Source organism: Tachysurus fulvidraco, chromosome 14 (assembly GCF_022655615.1).
Source record: "Tachysurus fulvidraco isolate hzauxx_2018 chromosome 14, HZAU_PFXX_2.0, whole genome shotgun sequence".
NCBI lineage: Eukaryota > Metazoa > Chordata > Actinopteri > Siluriformes > Bagridae > Tachysurus > Tachysurus fulvidraco.
The window spans coordinates 17,382,930-17,405,044 of record NC_062531.1 but is presented as its reverse complement, the minus strand read 5'-3'; the positions used below and the strand labels follow the sequence as shown (position 1 = coordinate 17,405,044).

At 37.6% G+C, this 22,115-nt stretch overlaps 1 protein-coding gene and 1 long non-coding RNA gene across 4 annotated transcripts in view; both read right to left on the bottom strand.

The window, feature by feature from the left end:
• Positions 1-951: 951 nt before the first annotated feature.
• The window catches only part of ralgps1 (Ral GEF with PH domain and SH3 binding motif 1), an 85,208-nt gene continuing 64,044 nt past the window's right edge, over positions 952-22,115 (bottom strand). Inside the window, exons 9-19 of one of the 3 annotated variants that reach the window (XM_027170999.2) lie at positions 21,862-21,955; positions 19,760-19,827; positions 17,167-17,293; positions 16,473-16,627; positions 12,629-12,677; positions 12,455-12,535; positions 11,839-11,944; positions 11,535-11,627; positions 2,738-2,843; positions 2,457-2,548; positions 952-2,218 (exon numbers count right to left, since the gene is read on the bottom strand). In XM_027170999.2, coding sequence (XP_027026800.1) covers positions 2,189-2,218; positions 2,457-2,548; positions 2,738-2,843; positions 11,535-11,627; positions 11,839-11,944; positions 12,455-12,535; positions 12,629-12,677; positions 16,473-16,627; positions 17,167-17,293; positions 19,760-19,827; positions 21,862-21,955 — 1,001 coding nt within the window. In that variant the 3' untranslated portion in view covers positions 952-2,188. Of the gene's footprint in view, positions 2,219-2,456; positions 2,586-2,737; positions 2,844-11,534; positions 11,628-11,838; positions 11,967-12,454; positions 12,536-12,628; positions 12,678-16,472; positions 16,628-17,166; positions 17,294-19,759; positions 19,828-21,861; positions 21,956-22,115 lie in introns of those variants that run through there. The other 2 variants (XR_007137702.1, XR_007137703.1) reach the window with 2 other exon arrangements.
• On the bottom strand, positions 14,377-15,461 carry LOC113658489. Its single transcript, XR_003444405.2, has 2 exons — positions 14,842-15,461; positions 14,377-14,727 (listed from the first exon to the last, which is right to left on the bottom strand). It is a non-coding gene; the product is annotated as an uncharacterized LOC113658489 (long non-coding RNA).

Here is a 22,115-nt window from a genome sequence, read left to right as displayed (position 1 = left end):
TGTATTAAAACTAGTTAGATAGTTTAATTGCAGTTATTTGCAGTTATTTGTAAGATATTTAGTTGTCTGACAAATTTTCACTTGTAAGATGCTCAAATGTCTCAGACTCTGCAGAACAACATTTCCCCACACTGAGAATACTTAAATAAATGCTACTGTTTAAGAGTGTTTCTTTTTGTTTTAATAAAAGTTTTGTACCTTTAATGGTGCAATATATATTAGCATATTTAGTGATATGAACTCCAAAACACATGGATAATGCAGAATATGTTCATAACATAAATGTTCACGTCAAAAGAATTATGTATAAAGCAGTCAAGTGAAGAAGAAAAAGGAGAAGAGGAATGATAAGAATAAAAAAAAAATAAGAAATGCCAATCACAGATATAATCTCAAGTTACAGTACAAGGATACACTGATGTCACATACACTGTACAGAGAAAAACTAACCAACAGGCACATTTTCTGGTGTTAGAATCCTTGCCAGTTCTAGAAAATAAACCTTTCCCTATATTCACTTTCAGGAATGTGGCCTAAATGTGTGACAATTAAAAAAGTGCTACATAAAAAGGAGAATAGCAGGAGGTAGCAAACACAATTACTTATTCAGCAGTAATGCTAGATAACATACTGCAACCATATTTAGGGAAAGTTTTTTCATGTCTTAATAAATTTACAGTATAAAATGAAAGTCAAAAAGCTGTCAGTACTTCATGGTTATCACACTGTTGAGGAATAAGAGAAATAAAACATGCACATGAACAAAAATAATCACCAACTATGATTGTAATGTTTGTTGTAGTTGATTAAACTTATAAAAAACTGAAAGGGAAATAAACATAGAACCGAGGCTTTTCAGTGTCAGATACTGCTACTCATAAACGTGGCAAAATATGCTGACATACACTGAAATGACATTAACAACCTAATCAGAATTTGATGGGAATACACACACACACACACACACACACACACACACACACACACACACACACACACACACACACACACACACACACACAAATGTCAAACATATTTACAAACCTATTCCATTAGTAGGAACTAGATTATATTATTCAGTTGAGACCATAAAATGATGATTGACCCATTGGCACCTCTGTTAGAGAAACAATGGTGAAAAACAGCTTCAAGTTTATTAGTATATTTCATCTGTCTCTGGAGGGCATTTTGAGGGCTTTCAGTTGGGTGCATAAAGACCTAACTAAAAACAGAAATTCTGTCATTGTTCTGTGGTAGAATGCTCATACTTCTGCAACACTTCACATTTTCCAGGCCTTTTCACTTAGCTCAGAAATTCAACAAAGTCAATAACATTTATAATACAAACTTTTGGCACTTGTTCACATGAAAACATAAATAAAACAGTATTAGACTGTACACAAAATGTTTGACATCGTTCACACAGAGTAGTACGAATGTGCAATATTTAACAAGGGTATATGTACAATATTGAACTAATGTGACAATATATGCCACCCCTTTATTGTGGATTACATAGGTCACAATGAAGAATAGTTTTAGCAATGATAATTTTACAGGCAGGATACAAGCACTGCCCTTTAATTTTTTAAACAAATCTGGTCAATTTCTTCTTGCTCCTCGAATGCCAGTTTTAAAATTAACCTATTTTTTCGGGGGAAAAAAAACAGAATTTCTTTCAGGTGTCACTGTAGTGCTCCAAAAAAATGGAAATACACGAAAAAATTTAGGGTATAAACTTTAGCTTCATAGTCTGCGTGCAAACTTGATTTACTAGAGATTCCAATAAAGATAAAGATTCCAACTGAGTTGAAATGACAAAAAAAACAAAACAAAACAAAAAAAAACAATATTTCAATATAGGTAGTGTCCTTCCTATAATGGCTAAACAAGATTTGCTCCATGAGCTGCAGTGTTGCTCTCAGAATATGATATATTTTGGTATCATTATCTTCGCTTCAATTGTTTTGTTCTTCTTCAGCAATTTTTCTTTAAGACAGTCCTAAATTGCACGAAACCCACAAGATAAAAGTCCACATATACTGCACCCTGATCAACAGGGCTATTCTATGAACACAAGACAAAACATGATCATCATAACACCACAGAGCTTTAACCTTTACTTCATGTTAATTTCTTTCCGAACTTTCTCGTTACTGGCCCACTTTTGTCCTTCACAAGATGGCAGCTATTCAAAAGACATTAAATTGGCTGGTATCTGCAAGAGACAAGATGATATTTGTGATTTATGTTTGCATTATTTGTATTCTGTGTTGCAGTTTTAAATTTAATTGAAGCTGAGCTGATTAAGAAAGCTGAGATAAGATTAACATCACTTTGAACCCTTACTCATAGACTTAGTTCTAAATTAATTAAAAAATATGGCTAATTATGTGGGGTTTTATTCAAATATTTTATAATTGTTTCTATTGTCATAACAATGATTCAAAATGTACCTGTGGCCTTATACACCGGCAGGCCTCAGCCAGGTGTTTATGCCAGATAATTGCAGAAAAACGAGATCCAGTCTGGAACTTGTAAACATTACCTATACACACACACCCACACACATGCACACACAATGCCTAACATCATTTACATTTCCTGCATATATAATAATCAGAAAAAAACAAAGTTTGTTTAAACTTAAAATGTCATAAATAGGACATGCACATAAAAGTCATTAAATCTTTAGGCAACTCCAAAGACCTAAATGATATTGCTTAGGCAGAATTACCTTTATCAGGATCATTGAGCTGAAAAATGTTTGGATGCTCAGGGTCATCAGGCAGCACCACTATCCAGCCTGTTAATGAAATCTTCTTACAAGGCCTGGATTTGTACTAGAATACAGAGAGCAAGAAAGTTAAAATTCCAGAGCAGTGCCAGTGTTTCTCTTTTGCTGTGCTCTGATTTACTAAAGTACTATATATTCCTCATTTTGGAGTGTGGAGATGCAATGCAATCTTGTTGCTAAAAGACCTGAGTAGGCTTGCTACCTGATACTACTTATATACTGTATAATCTGAATTGAAGAATCTGTCTATTCTTATTGATTAACTCTTACACTTTCAAATGGTGTAATTCTAGAATATCCTTATGGTTTGCATACTTTCCTTATCCTTGCATGGTAATTGATGCTAAGCTCTGACCTTGCCTGCAATGACTGGACAAATATGCATACTGTATCTCTTAAAACTCAGAGGTTTTATACTAGAGAGACATTAAAAGCATACAAGACAACTTTGTTTTTTTTAGGCATGCAATCAAGAGATAATGGTTTACAATTACATTCAAACTGTTACTTATAGACAACTTTACACTAAGAAGATGACCCATTGATGACTAATTTGTTTGTATTTCACATTTCATGGAAGGAGTTGTTTTAGCTATAGAATGTTGTTTCCTGCTGCTATATCAGCATACCTCTACACTAACAGATGATTACAAAAATAATCTCAGGTTCATATCAACTAGGGTACCAAAGTTAACCAGAAACAAGATCACCACTGATGCACAAAAATCAACAGCATGAAAGAATGATGAATTTTTTTTCAAAGACAAAATATTAGGCAAAACAAATTATTATATTAAATTCAGACCATTTTAAAACTAACTATGTAGAAAACAACATAAGTAGAGAGTTTTAAATATTTTACTCTCATCTAACAGACTGAATTAATTTCACTTATTTCCTCTTCAGGATAATTGTGTACCTGATCTACACATTTCCTCCTTACTAAAAAATTTGACCTTGTCTGTTGTCAGCTGTTTAACTATAGGGTCATACTGGCATACCACTATCCACTCAACACTATTGGATCATCTTTGAAGATTGTTAAGAGCACCAAAGTCCTAAGGCTTCACCTGGTGGAAAATATTGCCCCTTCCCTTGTCATCAGCTTCATAGCCAACAAAGCCCATCACCGCTCTTGTTTCTCTTGGGAAGGCTGAGAAAATATAACTTTTTTTTGTATCATTGTCACTATACCTCCTGTTGTTTTTCACATCTATGTTTGTTTTTCTGTTCCCTTTGCCCTGTCACCTGTTTGAGTCATTAAATACTCTCCTGCATCCTACCGTGACAGTTATACCTCACCACTCATGGATGCAGCAGGTGAATCCAGTTGTTGTCAGGCCTTGGCTGCCCACGGACAGTTAGCTGGCAATAACATTATTGTCATTATTGAGAGTGGAATCAGTCTCAAAACCAGTCACTGCCATGGCTCCATGCTACCCTGCCAGAATTCCACCCTTGCTGATACAAAACAAATATTCAGGTGATCTTTCACAATATCGAGTTCCACTTAGCAGCAGTTCAGTCATGCCTTAGAACACTCATGGGATGGATAAGAGGTGGGTGAGTGGCTCCTGAATCTTGCCCAGGGGGTGCTCCAGTTATGCACCATGTGCTAACCAAGCTCACCTTTAGAAATTAACAACTCATCCTTGCCTTGCTAATTGGCATCACTACCTGAAAGGACCAGCTGCTAAAGAAAAGATCAGCACCATGACTTTGAAACCCTGTGCCCATGTTCACCATCAACAGACAGCACCTGAAATTGAGTTCTACCCAAATCATGGAAGTGGAGATGGAAGCAAACAGCAAGAAAGCTTTTGCTTTTACTGTAGGGGAGCCATCCACTTTGTCAGAGACTGATCACTCCATCCAGGGTGAGTTGTCTCCAGCCTTTTTCCTCAAAATAATATTTTTGTTTATTTATAGATGGGGATCCATCGGAGAGGGTGTCATTCTCCAATAGATCCAACCTCTGGTCCTCGGGCTTGGTGCACAATACCAGTAGCATATTCAGCTGATGGTCACCCACTCTGAAAAACACCCCTAGGTCTCCCTGGGCTTGAACAGCATAATGCACTGTCATCCTAGTTGGCTTGTGCACTTATCCTCCTCCTGCCTCCACTAATGTGTCCAAGAGAACAAACTCATAATAGCCTCCACCTCTGTGAGGGGTCAAAGCACAGTTCTCACCCCTGTGTCACAACTGTGTACAGTATACAATGACCTCTAGGAGGTCATTGTACACAGTTCTCACCCCTGTGTACCAACTGTGTACAATGACCTCCTAGAGGTTTTATATAGACATAGACCACTGTGCCATTGAGTTGCTACCAGGTGCTATGCCTCTTTCTAGGAATGTATAACCCCTTGTCTGCTTCAGCAAGATTTTTTTCGCTCTAGCTTAAAAGGGGGTTAGCCTCTACCTTTGCATAGACCATCGGGACCACAACTAGTCTACTATGAAATACCAATACCCTCTCCCACTCATCCTGGCAGCCCTGAAGCAGCAACGTCTGCACGATAATTATCTAAGCTAAACCTCCCCATATAACTATATCTGTGCTAACTCCTTCATTATCAGTATGTCAAGAACGAGTCAAGTGCGAGTTCCTCCAGTGAACAATCGCATTATTCAAGTCAAGAGGCTTTTATTGTCATTTAAACCATTGATAGCTGATGCAGTACATCGTGAAATTAGAAAAAATATAGGAATCTAAACAAAGAGGATGCTAGAAAACATACAATTATGTAATAGCAGCAGTTTGTCGAACTATTGAAATGTGGTACAAAAAACAGCAATTGAATAAGATCGAAAGACAGCATGTGCAAAGATAGCAAAATCATCTTCTGTGTGTGTGTTTGTGTTCGGTACAGTTCAGTTCTGGTAGTTGGTGAAGTTCTCCACCAAGGAATTTGGTGTTCTTGATGATCTCCACAGAGGATTCATCAATGTTCACTCTGTGCTTTCCTGAAGTCAAAAACTCTCAACCATATCTTTAGTTTTATCATTGTTCAGAGGCAGGTTGTTTGCTCAACACCAAGGATGATTTGAGCTGTGCATTGCTAAACAGTCGTGAGTCATCAGAGTGAACAGCAGTGGATTAAGCACACAGACCTAAGGCGCCCAGGGGCTTAGTGTGTTGGTGCTGAGGATGCTGTTCCTGATCCAGAGGGATGTGTTCAGGCCCAGGAGGCCAGATGGAAGTTCGTGGCTATGACATCATCCATGAAGAGGTTTGGATGATCTGCAAACTTCAGGGGGTCCAGTGAAGGTTGTAACTGGATCTTGATGTACCTCATGGCAAGCATCTCAAAGCACTTCCATCATGATTTGTGTGAGTGTGACGAACAATAGTCATTGAGGCAGGACACTGAAGACTTTTTGGCATGCTCAGGGAAATGTTGAAGATGTCAGAGAAGACCTCTCCTACCTGTTCTGCACAATCCTTGAGAACTTTGCCAGGAATTTTGTCTGGTCCAGCAGACGTCTGTGGGTTAACCCTGCATAGACAACTCCTCATATCGGCCGTGGTCAGAGTACCTGGTCTTTGGGGGGAAAGATGGTTTCCTTGCCACTATGTGGTTCTGCACCTCAAACTGAGTGTAGAAGTCATTCAGCACATCTGGGACTTAGGCATCACTGTGACAGGCAGGTAAAGCTGTCTTGTAGTTCGTGATCACCTGGATACCCTGCCACATGCGCTGGCTGCATCCCTAAACATGTTCTAGTCAGTGCACTCAAAATAGTCCCAAAGAGCAGAGGTGGTTCCTTCTGGCCAGGTTTTCACCTGCTTCAGAACGGGTATAGAGTGGTCTGTATAATAGAATTAGTATAAAAGAGATGTGGTCTTACTAGCTGAGATGTGATCGTGACTCTGCACAGTATGCACAGGGGATGTTTGTGTAAAGTTCCAGCGTGTTTTCCCTTCTTATTACAACAATAAACAATCCACCATGGTGAGCATTTTGCAGATCGCTAATATGACCCATAGAGCTCACATAGTGCCTCCTTATCAGTAACTCAGGGGGAATGTACACTCTGAAATGAAAACAGTGGTGCATACCCTTTGTAAATATAATGACATGCATCTAGTAGTTACAAACTCCACTAGCAATGAGCAGTAACTAGAAACAAGAGTTCTATTATCATTCCGGATTGATGTAAACACATTCCACCACCATGACCCTTACCACAGAGCTACATTTCTGTCAGCAAGTAATGAGGTGAACCCATCTAGCTGAATAGCCAGTGGATGACCGTGACTCTGTTGCTTAGCCATGTCTCTGTGAAAACAAAGATGTCTAAACATCAGTCTCTAAACAGTCTCTGTTTAGAGACTTGGCTAGGAATTGGCTGTAGTCCAGTTTATTGTCCACGGAGCCTAGCATGGACACCAGCATACTTGCCATGCTTCAGCTTCCTTGGGCACCCCTTCTGGCATCCCCTCTCCCAGTCACCAGCATCGGGAGGTGCCATGTACTGAAGGCCTGGTCTCTGCAGCAAGCCAAGTTCAAGATGGCGCCGCTGTGTTTGGCCTGCCACTTGCTCCTCTGTTTTTTCATGTTTGTTTTTGCTACCGTCTCGTCGTTTACTGTGTATGATCGCACCACGTTGATGGAACTGCGTTGTACAACTAATCGCCTCTTAAATACCCAGTCCTTTAAACCACCACCTCCACTGTTGACATTAATTCCTCCTTTCCTGAGACACCCTGTCTGTCTGCTACCAGGCAGGAAACCCCGCAGAAGACATGGTCAGAGAGGCGGGTTATATGTCAGGCTGAGGACTCACCTGGATTTTCCGTCTCTGAGGTGTCAAGATCAACCAGAATTTGGCAATGCTAGAAGATCGCGGGAATGCTACCGATGGCTTAGCCCGGTAGGCTCCAATGCTGGCGTTCCATTTCCGTGTCCCCGCTGTGTTGAAACATCCACCTGGGGTTGTGTCCAAGAAAACCTCTGTCCAATTCCTCGAGTGACATCGTCGCCTGTCAACTTGTCCACGTTCTGCATGGCACTTTGTAACACCAGATCGCTCAACAACAAAACATTTGTCCTCAATGATGTCATCTCCTCTCACAATTTGGATCTGTTTATCCTCACCAAAACCTGGCTTCCCCCAGGTGACGTCAGTGCCTTTTCAGAAATCCTCCCCTTTGGTTATCTTTACCTAAACATGCCGCGCCGAACAGGTAGGGGCGTGGGGATAACCACCATACATTGACAGTCCCTGAAGTGCCACCAGCTGTCCATTAGAGGGTATTCCAGCTTCAAGTTACAAGTATTTGTGCTTACACTACCCTGTCCGATTTTATGTGCTGTAATCTACCGACCGCCCAAATTAAACAAGGATTTTTTAATTGAGTTCTCAGAGTTTCTGACAGAGTTTCTAGCAAAGTTTGACAATATTCTAATCTGTGGTGACTTCAACATTCGTGTTTGTTGCCCCTCTGATAAACCTGCTAATGAATTTAAGGCACTTTTAGACTCATTAGATCTGGCTCAATCCATTTCCAGTCCAACCCATTGGTTAGATCACACTTTTGACCTTATTATCTCTCGTGGGGTGATTGTGTCAACTTGTGAGGTCATGGATTTTCCCATCTCTGACCATTCTCTCATACGGTTTATTTGTGCTGTTTCACCTGCACCAACATCTACTACCCCTCATCGCCGTCGCATTATTACCTCATCTACAGTCGATGATTTTGTTGCTGCCTTCTCTGTTTCTGATCTCGCTTCTACTGCTGAATTGGCATCGCCTCTTTGTCCGGACCGTTTCCTCGCCTGCTTCCATACCATCTGCTCCCAGATTATGGACTCTTTTGTGCCCTACAAGGTAAAGTCGAGCAAAGGTCCATTGGACCCCTGGCTCAATGATACAACTCGAGCCCTCAGGCACCGGTGTAGACAGGCTGAGTGAAAATGGAAGAAGGATAGGCTGCAGGTGTCACTGGAGATGTTTAGAGACAGTCTTGCCACCTATCAGAGTGCACTGGAGGAACCTAGGAGAGGTCTTCTCTTGCCACCTATCAGAGTGCACTTTTCTGCTCTCATCACAACATTTATTGGACAAGGTTTTGTCTGTTAGGCAAACCATTGCATAAGTTCCCATTGTTGCCATGTCTACTCGTGTGGCTCAATGTGTGCTAGAGAACTTTGATGCAGTTACTCTGGTGGGCCTCAAAAAAACTGTCCACGAGTTGAAGCCCACCACCTGCCCTCTAGACGCTGTTCCTGCCAGGATTTTGAAGGAGGCTGTTGACATCATAGGTCCCATCCTTGTCCCCTTCATAAACAGCTGTTTTAGGGTGGGTACTGATCCTACTGCTCTCAAACACGCTATTGTTAGACCGCTGCTCAAGAAACCCAACCGTGATCTTTCCATACTCTCCAACTTCCACCCTATATCTAACCTGTCATTTCTGTCTAAGTTGATGGTCTCATCTTCAACTGCACGGCATTGGTGATACATTTCCGTCCGGTTTCAGGTCGAGGCATAGCACTGAATCAGCGTTATTGATGGTCCATAATGACATTCTTGGAGCCCTGGATGGTAAAAGCTCTGTGGTTTTGGTGTTACTGGACACCGTGGATCATGCCATCCTCATCTCTCATCTTCAACATGTTTTTGGTCTGGAGGGTGTGGTGCTAAATTGGTTCTCATCATACCTCACTAACAGAACTTTTTCAGTGATGCTTAAGGATTATTCTTCCTCGGCTGCTCCTCTGTCATCTGGTGTGCCTAAAGGATCTATTCTTGGTCCTATTCTGTTCTCACTCTATATGCTGCCACTTGGTCAGCTCATCTCCAATCACAACGTTCAATTTAATTTCTATGCTGATGACCTCCAAATCTATCTTCCTGTGATTCCGAGTAATCGTTCTGCATTGGACTCTCTCCATAATTGCCTTCAGGATATCAAACAGTGGCTTTCCCAGAACTTCTTTCATCTGAATGAAGAAAAGACTGAATACATCCTGTTTAGCCCGGATTAACCCAGCAGTTCTCTTAGTTTTGGTCCTCTAACACCTCAGTTTGCACCTACCGTGCGTAACCTGGGTGTTATTTTTGACAAACATATGCATTTCGATAAACAGATCAGTGCAGTAGTGAAGGCGAGCTTTTACCAGCTAAGACTAGTCAGCAAGGTCAAATCATTCTTGTCCCAAGCTGACCTCGAAAAAGCTATACATGTCTTCATCAGCTTGAAGATTGACTACTGTAATGCTCTCTACAATGGATTTAATCAATCACTTCTCAATTGGCTCCAAATGGTACAAAACGCAGCAGCACGTCCTCTCTCTAACACCTCCAAACGCTCAAAAATCACAACTGTTTGGAGGCTGGTCATTTGCCGTCCAGGGACCAAAGCTGTGGAACACAATTCCAGCACACTTACGATGCATCACTGTGCTGAGTGTTTTTAAATCGCAGTTGAAAACTCATTTATTCATACAAGCTTTTAACATGTAGCCTCTGATTCAACTGCTATTTTATGTTCATTGTGTTCTTATATTTTATTGTCTATTGTTGTTTTACTGGAAAGCACCTTGTGCTCCTTTTGGTTGTTGTTATAAATAAAATTTGATTGATTGAAAATTCATTCCTGAAGTCATAATAAGCAATAGTAGGCTGCAATTTACATTTAAGGTATGAGATAATTTCATAAAAATAAAAACCTAGAGATCAGCTGCTTTCTACAAATATTCTGATCCTCTGTCAGATCAGGTCCCCAGGCCACCAACCATTAAACCACCGCTCCTCCTCCCCTCGTTGATGTTGAGAGCCAACCCATCTATCAGGTCAAAAACACCTCCTCACCTCCTGACATCAAGGGGGCCTACTAAAGTACCTCATTGATTACGAGGAGCGATAGCAATGAGCAATGTTGGGTGCCCACACACATCTCTTAACCCCAAATTATGCAGAGAATTTCATTCCACCCAAAATGTAAAGAGTCTAACTCAAGAGGGAAGGTACTCTTGACATACTGTTTATGTTTATTTTTACAGCATTTAATTATATTATATCAGTGTTTGATAACATATCAATAATGTTAACTGTGCAAATTGTCCTATTTTGGTCCTTGTTATACTGTCTTGTACTGTTTGCACAGATGAACTTTATGTAGTCTTTTGTAGTGTTATTTGGCTCTGTGTAGTGTTGTGTAATTCTTGTTTGATTTTTGTAGCACTTTATGTAGGGCCTTGAGGAAGACTGTCAATTTACTTCATACTTTTATATTTTATCAAAAAAAACCCAAAACATTCTGAATGGCTTTCATATTAACCTTTAGTTATCTTTAGCAGCAACTAATAGTAATAAAAAAAAATTGAATGAAAATATTTTTTTGTTTACTGAGGCTAAACATTTCCCACAATGTTATTCGAGTGCTTCCTATTACAGGCATCAGACGGATTTAGCGGTTGCTTTATTTCTACCTAAATTTATGATGATAATATAATAAGATGTCTAATGTCACTGGAAAACAGAGTGAGAGAAGAAACCTTCAATCCATTATCACTTGAAATGTTATCTCCAACTAAATGCCTTGTGACTGCACTAGCAATGTACTCCTGTAACTGCAAACTATTCACAGGAATATTAAAATATAGCATCTACTAAAATTCTAGAAAATTTCTCAGGGCTTTGAACATGTTTCAATATACAGATATTTCTTGTCATTCAAGTTGGTTTACTTTAAAAACAGACAAATATGGGGCTACTTACATGTCTCCTTTCATTTGCTCTTAAAGCTTTTGAGCCAAAATATATTAGAGTTGAACCGGAAAGAACAATCCAGTATCGTTTCCATGATGACAACTGGTACAAAAAATTAATAAAAGTATAAAAAGTGAATTACAAACAGTATCAAAACCTGACAGATTTTAACTTGGCAGATTTAAGAAATGTTCAGAGGAATGACATACTCTTTCACTTGGTGGTTTACACAACAGAATATTATTGAATGCATTGGTACAGGCACAGGTAGTATTTATCCTACTGGATTAAAGACATGTGATATTACACTCACTGTAGGTTTCTTGCCCTCTTTCATCACAGTCTTTCTCCGCAGAGGCCCTTCAATGGTGATACTGCTAAGTGAGCTGCACTCATAACTGGACACAACCCCTGTGGCACTGGGCCAAGGAAACAACACAACTAAAATCTTTTAATCTTTTGCACTACAAATCTATGAATAGTTCTGTATTGTTTTGTTATGGATCGCTCACAAACATACATGCAGCAAAATGAAAATGCAGAAGAAATGTTTTGTTACTGCTATAGAATTGCTATAGAGTTTTTAGCAGCGGATAATTTTTTCTGGAACCTTTTTAAGAACATGGTTATTCCTTAAACCCATCATAAGTCTGAAACAGGAAAGTTATAAAGAGCACATCTTTGTCATTTCAATAACGATTTACCCAGTTACACACTTGTAAAGACAAACATTTTAAACCCTTTCTTATACTTTGAAGGATTGAAACTGTGGGTGTGACTTAATCTCCCTGATTTGCAGAAAACAAACAGCAACTAATTGTACTAAATAAAACCCTGCATGGACATGAACAGAGGCAGTTCAACAGACATAATATCATCATATTTTGTTCCGTTATCAAGGCTATCCAAGTCATATAGAGTATATTGACCTGTAAACGTAGCTTCTGCTTCTAGGGGAGTTATGGACTGGAACCCTCCAATTTGGACCAAGTGTAGCATACATACGACCCCTAAAATCATACAGTTCAAATCATTTTAATTAAATGAAGACACTGCATTTTGCAAAGTGAATGAGCACTTAACAAAAAAATAAAGCACCTCACCTCTCAGCAGTAGACGACAATTCTTCACTGAAGAAGCTTTCTGTACTACCTGCAAAAAAAATAAAAAATTATATATATATATATATATATATATATATATATATATATATATATATATATATATATATATATGTGTGTGTGTGTGTGTGTGTGTGTGTGTGTGTGTGTGTGTGTGTGTGTGTGTGAGTGTGTGTGTGTGTGTGTGCATGCAACCTCTAGATTTATATATATATATATATATATATATATATATATATATATATATATATATATATATATATGTGTGTGTGTGTGTGTGTGTGTGTGTGTGTGTGTGTGTGTGTGTGTGAGTGTGTGTGTGTGTGTGTGCATGCAACCTCTAGATTTACAAGTGGGAGTAAGGTTTAAAACAAACAAACAAAACAAAACAAAAAAAAAAAAACACTGCCAACAAAACCTGTAGCTGATTTTCTTATACTTATGTAATATGTCATGGCAACAAATAAATGACCATGGCAAGTCTGCATGAAGTGGATGAAATTAAATGATGGATGAAAATTTAGGTAAAATATATATATCCAACAATCCTGCTGTAATATTCTATTACTTCAGATAGATTCAAATAAAGGACGATTCAATAAATTATTAGGCAAAAAGAAAAGCTGTCATTAGTCAAATTCTCCAAGTGACTGACTGCTTCTGCTCTTCAGAACTGCCTGACCCACACTGAAGCCCTATGTCCAATTGGAGTCTCATCATAATGGGGTTCTCACTGCTGCTGAGGATGACCCCATATCAATTACCTGGAGATATACTGTATGGGACTGCTGTGGAGAGAATCACTTGGTGGTGGCTTTGAACTGCTGTTTTGTGCTTGGGTCCCCATAAACTTTTGATATTTGTGGAATTTATAAATCACAATGATGGCCATTAAACATTGCTCAAAATCTCCTGGTTACACCATTCCACTTGACTATATACAGTTGTAGAAAGGACAGAATTTTCAAAATCAAAATTTCCAGTGTAACCCATATGGCAATAAAACTCCCTTTTGAATTTGGTTTCTGCCTCATATAGTCTCATAGAATATTTGTTTGCCACTGTTGCCTCTCGCTTGCTCAATAGGCATACATATAAATTTTAATTCTAAATATTTTATGTATTTCTTCAAAGCTGCTTTGAGACTAAATGGGCTAAATGGGAATCAGACTTATCTATTGCTCCCAATGCCGCTTTCTGGACACAAATCTGCAAAAATATCTACTTCATGACAAAAAATGCCAACTTACAACTTATACAGTATAAAGTACTTCATAGATTTCACCTAACTGGACAGAAATTATTTAAAATGGGTTTTACTTCAGAAACATGCTCACATTGCACACAAAACACCCCAGATACATATTTACACGCTATTTGGCAATGCACTGCGGTTAAAACATTCTGGGAAAACGTTATCGACTCACTATCCAACCTTATGGGTTGTCACATCCCGCTGTCTCCCTCCCTCTGTATATTAGGTGACATATCCATAATCAATTTAAACAGTACAAACAGTCAATTACTCCTAGTGGCTCTAACTATCGCCAAGAAAACTATCCTCATGAACTGGAAATCGAGGAACGCCATACACATTACAACTTGGAAAAATTTACTAATAGAGTACATCTCCATGGAAAACTTGTCTACCTCCACTCAAAATAATACATCAGAATTACACCCGTCTTGGTTATCTCTCTTTAACTTCAAACAGTCATGAATCCACTGACCTTCTTTGTCTGAAGCCATCCTCAATGATACACCATCAATAATCACATCAATAATCACACATGATTGGGAGGAGGGAGGGTCAGGAAGAGGCAGCAACACAGACTAATAAATATAAATTAAATAATTATTATATTTAAAACTCTCTCTCTCTCTCTCTCTCTCTCTTTCTCTCTTTCCCTTTTTCGCTGCTTCTGGTCCCTGGTTGACTGTGGCATACTAGTCCCTGCCATGTGCAGTTTTGATTAGTCGTGGGTGGTTGTGATGTGGGGCCGGGGGCATTGGACTTTCACCCTCCAGCTTGTACTTCTGTCTGATATTTCTTGTCTCCGGCTGGCCCAGCACTTGTCCCGCTGTTTTAATGCATAACATATTAGATGAGGTGCACACATATTCATTTGGAGTATAATAATATTTAAAAAAAAAAAATACATAGTACACAGGGTAAGTGTGTCGTGTGCACATACATAGGGTAAGTGTGGCGTGGGCGTGGGCGTGGTGGCCTGGGCTTTGCACTGGGCTGGTTCCATGCTACACGCCATGCTATTTTAATGCATTATACACTAGTTGACAAACATATCATGAGTACAACAATGAAAGCAGCCATATTTATTCCACAAAAAACAAAAACAAAACGTATACACACACAAACAGGTTAAGCGTGGCATGTGCGGGACAGCTGGGGATGGGTATGGATTTTGGGACCATGGATCCCACAGCACTTCACCTTGATAGCCCGTTGTAATATGACGCCGGCGTTGGTCTATGCTATGCCATGGCCATGAGGGTTATCAGCGGCAGCTTTATAATACCTTATCATTAATAGTTGTATCAATATTACCGTTATTATTATTATTATTATTATTATTGCTATTATAACTACTACTATTATTATTGCTATTACTACTACTAGTTCTATTGGTCCTCTTTCTGATCCTTTAACCTCCCCTTCATTCAGGATGAAATGAGTATATTTGTAAATATATTTATCATCACTACTACTGCTAATACTATTATTACTATTTCTTATTAATTGGATTTTTCAATATTATTATTATTATTATTATTATTATTATTATTATTATTATTATTATTATTATTATTATTGCTATTACTGTTGATATTGTCACCTTCCTCATACCCAATTTTACATTTACATTTTGTCTTGTGTGATACCATTACTGTCTTCATCGTTATTATTGTCATTATAATTCTAACTATTAATGTATTTTCCTCTTTGATTTATGTATGTGTGTATATATATGTATGTATACACACACACACACACACAAACACACACACACACACACACACACACGTTTTGTTGGTCTTTGTATTTGTATTTTTGCATCTAATAAAAAAAATAAAAAATAAAAAAAAAGCTGCTTTGAGACAATGTCCATTGTTATACACATAAAATTAAACTGAATCAAAGGACATTGTATTTCTGTTTTATAAATAATGTGTCTGAGCAGGTACTTATCTTTTGCTGCTCTCATCACTGTATTAGGGAGGTTTTTGAAAATAAAACTGTATTGTGCACATCATTACACCTATCAGTTACTGACTAACTGGTTGAACCTGTAAACCTTTGAGCATATTTTGGTTTTCCGCTAAAAAATGACAGCTAATGGTGCTAAGTGTGTCCTAAAAGTGCAGTGACCTGTTAGGCTGGTGTTGGTGCTAAATTTCACTAGCTAGCTAAAAGACAACACAGAGAACCGAACTCACATGTTCTGTAGCTTTCAGTGCCTGTACTGTCATACATTCATCTGTATTATTTGTGCATTTTGTGATCTGATCTTGTATTTTGGTCTTCAGTCTGATTTGTGCACTCTGTACTGACTTTCAGCCACCTAGCTAATGTTACCCTGACTGCTCATTGGCATTGACTGTGAGGCTGTTAATAATGGGGTTGAAGAATGTCAATAAGTAAGATATTTGAGTGAAGGTGTAATCTATGCATCCCAGAATACTAATATTTGTAATGTTGAAGAGGGTTTTTTTATTTCCTGACTTGAAGAGATGCACAGTAAATCAAATAAAGTAGACTCTGGAGTCAAAGGTGTGAAGAAAATCAGTGTGTAAAGAAAAGGACCTAATGAGATGCCGTTGGTGAAGACAGAGTCGTGTGTGTGATTCCTGACGGGGCTGTGTGACTCTAAAAAGCTGTCGTCCAGTAGATGACGAGCCTTTTCCTTCACAGAAAAAGTGGCACTCTTACTCTCCGCTACTCCAAACTGGCACATCATGCTAAACAAAGAGAAAATAGAGTGAGAGAGAGAGAGTGAGAGAGAGAGAGAGAGAGAGAGAGAGAGAGAGAGAGAGAGAGAGAGAGAGAAACTATATCTCATTTTCTTTTTTTGTAAACACTGATAACATTCCATGCTGGCAAAAAAAGCATACCAAGAGATCAACTAGCTATATATACAACCCATGTTTTAGGTTTAAAGAGTTTAATACTACATGTGCTTCATTGCCCTTTTTGGCCTTTAAGCCCATTTTAAAGTCTAAATCGAAATCACGAACAAGGAATTTACAGAAACTGAACACATTTTCCCAAGAAATGTGTAAAACATGAACACATAAGAAAATAAAAACACTTATGTTCAATGATCACAAATGGCTGCAAGCTGTCAATGATGCTTATATGTTAATAAGATGCAAGGGTGAGATTTTAATGAACAGAACTAAATAGTGATACGTTTTGACTTATTTCTATCAACAAAATAGTGTGCACAAGCTTAAAATTGTATCTCATGCTAACTTTAATTGTAGTGTAGGTTACCCACTTATTTCCCAGGCTGTGGCTCTTTCTGTGTCGGGCTGGTGGGGGTGTAGGCAGATGAGATACAACTGAGGTATCAGGACATGTTGGCCTCCGGTTATACTTTGCAGAGAATGACTCTTCTGATGGTCCTTATGTGGACACACACAAACACAAAACTAATTACTGTCTTAATTATTGTGGATGCAGAAAAAATACTTTTTTCCCAGACCAGATTTAGGAATCTTGAATTACTTTTTGGGGGAAAAACTACATACTAAAATCTATTCTGTTTGTTTTTCATCACTTGAGTCCAAGTGTTTGTTGGTTATTTACTTACTTTTACTCATATACACATTACTTACATGTATTTTTGAACATCATATTTTTAATTGCTGATACAACTGTTTTGTACTGACGCTGTCATATGTCATGGCAAATAAGGATGCTTTGTATAAAGCATCCTTATTTTCAAAGAATCTACTGGTTGGTGCTATTTTATGTATCTGTCTTGTAGTGTATTGTACTGTGTGTCTGTATGTAGCACCAGATTGTATGTAGCACCAACATCCTAAAAAAACATTGTTTCATTTCATTATGTTTACTATATAATGGTCAAAATGACAATGAAAGCTTTTGGACATGAATTGACACTTTTATTTCACTTACTTAAATTGATTACTTATTTTTACTTACCTAATTATTTTTACCATATTTAATTACATGCATGCTTTTACCTTACTTGCCTCGTTTTTCTTATGGCTGTCCTACTTACTTACATTTTTCTTATTTCATTTAGAATAACCTTCCACATGAAAATATTGCAGTAACCTTTGGTTACTAAACGGTCATTTGCACATTTTCATGCCAAACATGGGGTTTTAAGCCTCATACTTGGACCTACACTTCATTTCCTGTTCAGAAACATCAATTTCTTTCCTTGAGAGCCACATGTATAAAATTAGGAATAACCTAACTAAAAATATCTTCAATTATCTACTGCCGTACATTTATAATTACAGCATAGCCTGAGAACCAACAATCTTCCTAATAAAACAAAATAAAATCAAGAACAATAACTTAATTGTACAAAATGTAATTATTTACTGATATAAGCTACATGTATTCCTTACAGTCATGTCTGGGGCCTTTTCCACTGCACAATAAAATCAGAGTGATATTTGTGGTATTGAAGCAAGCAGGCATTTGCAGAAGTCCCAGACTCCCAGAGTCTCTTTAATTTTCCACTAACTGGAAACAGACTTTCCCTTCCAATTAGCACATGGTAGTCAGCACTAGTTCCGACCACAACCATCAGTGACTTCATTGTGAGCGGCTTTGCGAAGATGCCTAGAGCTAAAAAAAAAATGTGCTACTGGCTTTACTGTGTCCTTGTAAAAGTGGGAGAAATGGTTGTATCTGTTTGCATACAGGTTTGTCTATAACATCTTTTTTTTTTTTTTTTTTTTTTTGTATGTATGTGCTCAATAGTTGTGTTCAAACACAAAAGGCATGAAGACTGTAATAATAAAGATAGAGAAAAAGCCCCCAATGTTTAAGGTATTTCAAAAGGTTGTATATATATATATATATATATATATATATATATATATATATATATATATATATATATATATATATATATATATATATTGTCCAATATCTGTATTTTGATTCTGGGTCATACAGTAATTACATTATGACTATGACTCTAAATAAATGGTAGGGTGGCACAGCAAGTGTCACTGTCTCCTCACAGCTCCAGGATTTCCAGTTTGATCTCAGGTTATGTGCTTGTGTGTTTTACATTTTTTTCCTTTTGTCTTTGTGGGTGTCCTCTACCATGTCCTTAAAATATGGCATCTATTTAAAATTTCCACTAGGTGTAAATACTATAAGTGTTTGAATATGCTTGTATGTTGCCCTGTGATGGAAAGGTGTACCATTCAGTGTTAATTCCTACCTTGTACACGGTGCTTCCAAGATAGGCTCTAGTTTTACATTAACAACATTGAACAATCTAGAGAGACTTACAAAAGTGTCTTAAGAGACTCTAATTTACATTATGTTAAAAAAATAATTACATGATAAAAATCTGTGTATGGTTATAATTGCATGTAACTGACAAGAATACAGCACCTATATATGGATCTTAGACTGGCAATCTATATCTAGAGCTATGCATAACCATAAGCCTAAGAAAAAACAATACCAAATGTCACATGATATAAGGTTCACTGGCTACTATTAGGAAGAGGAAATATGGCTTTTGAGAATCAGTTTAGTCAGAGGGGAGCCTTTAAATCCCTATCCTTCTGAGCATTCGCTCATAGAACAACTGAGTGGAGGTTTCTGCTTTAAAAACTTGTACTGCTGGTGCATTAAGGTCTGGAATCTCTATTAAAGGATATATTTCTTTCATAGTCTTTCCAGAAACCATCTGCAAATCCCTTCAACCCACGACGAGTTCCAGACACTGTCTACTCCACAGAAGATGCCATCTTTATCCAGAGGGAGGATGACTCCCATTATGTAAGACCATACATTCAAAGTGCATGATCATCTTCCAGATGAATACTGAGATTAAGAAAAATTACATTAAAAAAACAGGTTACTACCTCCAAGGTCTTCTTTAGAAGAGACAAGACGAGGTGAATTACTCCCAGGTTCAATCCTCAGGGACAACCTGCAGGGAATGAATGTTAATAGAAAAATGGAAAATAAACACAGACTAAAACATGTTCTGTCAAATCAACAAAAAAATGCTGGTTAGCTAAAAACCCAAATTATTACTCCCATTGTTGCCACTGCTGATTCATTCTCACAATTAACTCTATACAGTACTTTGTTTGATGTTCAGGACACAAAGGAGAAATGGAAACAATGGGAAGAGGTGTATTTAGCTCATTATAGATACAGTTACTGCTGTATCATTGTAAAATGGCTCGTGTCCATGTCATATTTGTACATACCAGAAAGGTTGCATATGTAATAATGGTTTGACAACTGAGTGGATGTCCGCCATAAAGTTTCCTCTATGACCATGACCTCATGCACACAGCCTATAACAGGCACCAGCTATGCCATGTTCATCCTATAGCCATTTGCACCAACCTGAGTAACCTTTTATTTTACATTTACATTAATTGTGACAGTCCTCTTTTTTTGTTGTAAATCTGTAGTTGCATACTATGGCCACAAACTGATCATGTTTGTTTAACACATGCATCACACGTGGTATAGCATATGTTAACATGTTAAAGACGACATCAATAGGTCTCTCAAATTGAAAATGAGGCAGACTCTGGATTCTTTTTTAATAATAATAATAATAATAATAATAATAATAATAATAATAATAATAATAATAATAATAATAATAAAAAGGTCAGGCATTCTGGTCTGTGTATTATGATACCCAGTGTACACTTTGCTCATTAGCCACTGGTCTATAATTGAGATGGTTTGCTTAATTACATGTGAGGCCATAGTCACAGGTTGATGACTTTCATTGTTGTACTCAGCATGAAAATGAGCACACAGGAAAACTCCATTACCACCTGGCAGACTGAAATTGGAAGTAGAACTGCATTTAATTTATTCTATTAATTCTACTAATTCTATATTATAAGTTAATAAGATGTGAAACAAATGGCCAAGTAATTCTGGTTTAAAGAAACGTGACTCTGTGTACGATGCTACGGAGAAACCAGTGTGCAACCTTGCCATGTAAGCATGATTGAGACCAGACGATGAAGTCATTCCTCCTTTCAAATGCTAAATCCCATTACCCCCATGTACAGTTGTGCTCTCCCCTTTCACTCTCAATTCTTTTTTTTTTTGTCAGCACATTACGGCACGGCACATACAACTATTTAATATTTAATATTAATCTGGTCAAGAGTAAATAATATCACTTTCCGCGTGATGAAAAAGTAAATCATGAAACTCAAATAAATACATCTAACCTTTACACATAAGCTACTATAAGCTACAGCTATAAAAATCTGAAAATAAATGGGCTAAGCTGGAGTCTGGCAAATCCAAGCAAATAGAAATCTATGTTCAACACAAATGATCTATCACACTGAGGGATGCTGAAACTCCCTAAGCAAGAAAACTGCTCTAGGCAGACTGGATCACACAGTATGGCAACACAGGATGAAAGAATGATTATTATTTTGTACTTGGGAGAGGAAGGTGGGGAACCCACTACTGGAGATCACGTCACCAACCCTGGCTGTGTGTTTCTTTATGGTACAAACAGGCACAATCTCTGTATATTTGTATACCTACTGTAGATTATGTCACCTCGAAATTATGACAGTATGGAAGTTTAGTATATTATTTGCTTAAAAAGTACAGCTGATAGTACAATAACTGTACGGGGGCACACAGGGATCGTGTATTACAAACTATATAGCTGTGACTGACAGTATTATCTCATTCCCACAGCTTTCATTTATGAGTATAAGTGTCAACAAAGTAATTTCCGACCACAGAAAATTAAAAAAACAGATTTTTAAATGAAATATATAAATTAAAATGTTTTAATAAACACATGCCATTTGTTATCATTTGATTACTGCATTTCAGCTATTCCTTTCTCAGAAGGTCCATTAAAAATATATATATACACATACATACATATACACACACACATGAATAATACATAAATGTATTTCTCTCCACTCAAGACCAACCAAACAAACAAACATACGTGTAATTATCATCCTCCACAAATTTTTGCAGTTCCTCAATGTAGTGCACTGACATCAGGTACTTCTGTACATGTGGTAATGTCAGCAAGTGATCTGCCAAAGAGAAAAAAAAACAGTTTGTATGTTATTTAATGGTATTCAAATTATATATTAAAATAAATAAATAAATAAATAAATATATTATTATTATATAATATATAAATATTATATATATATAATAAAAGTATAAAAGTATATACAGACTGATGATGTA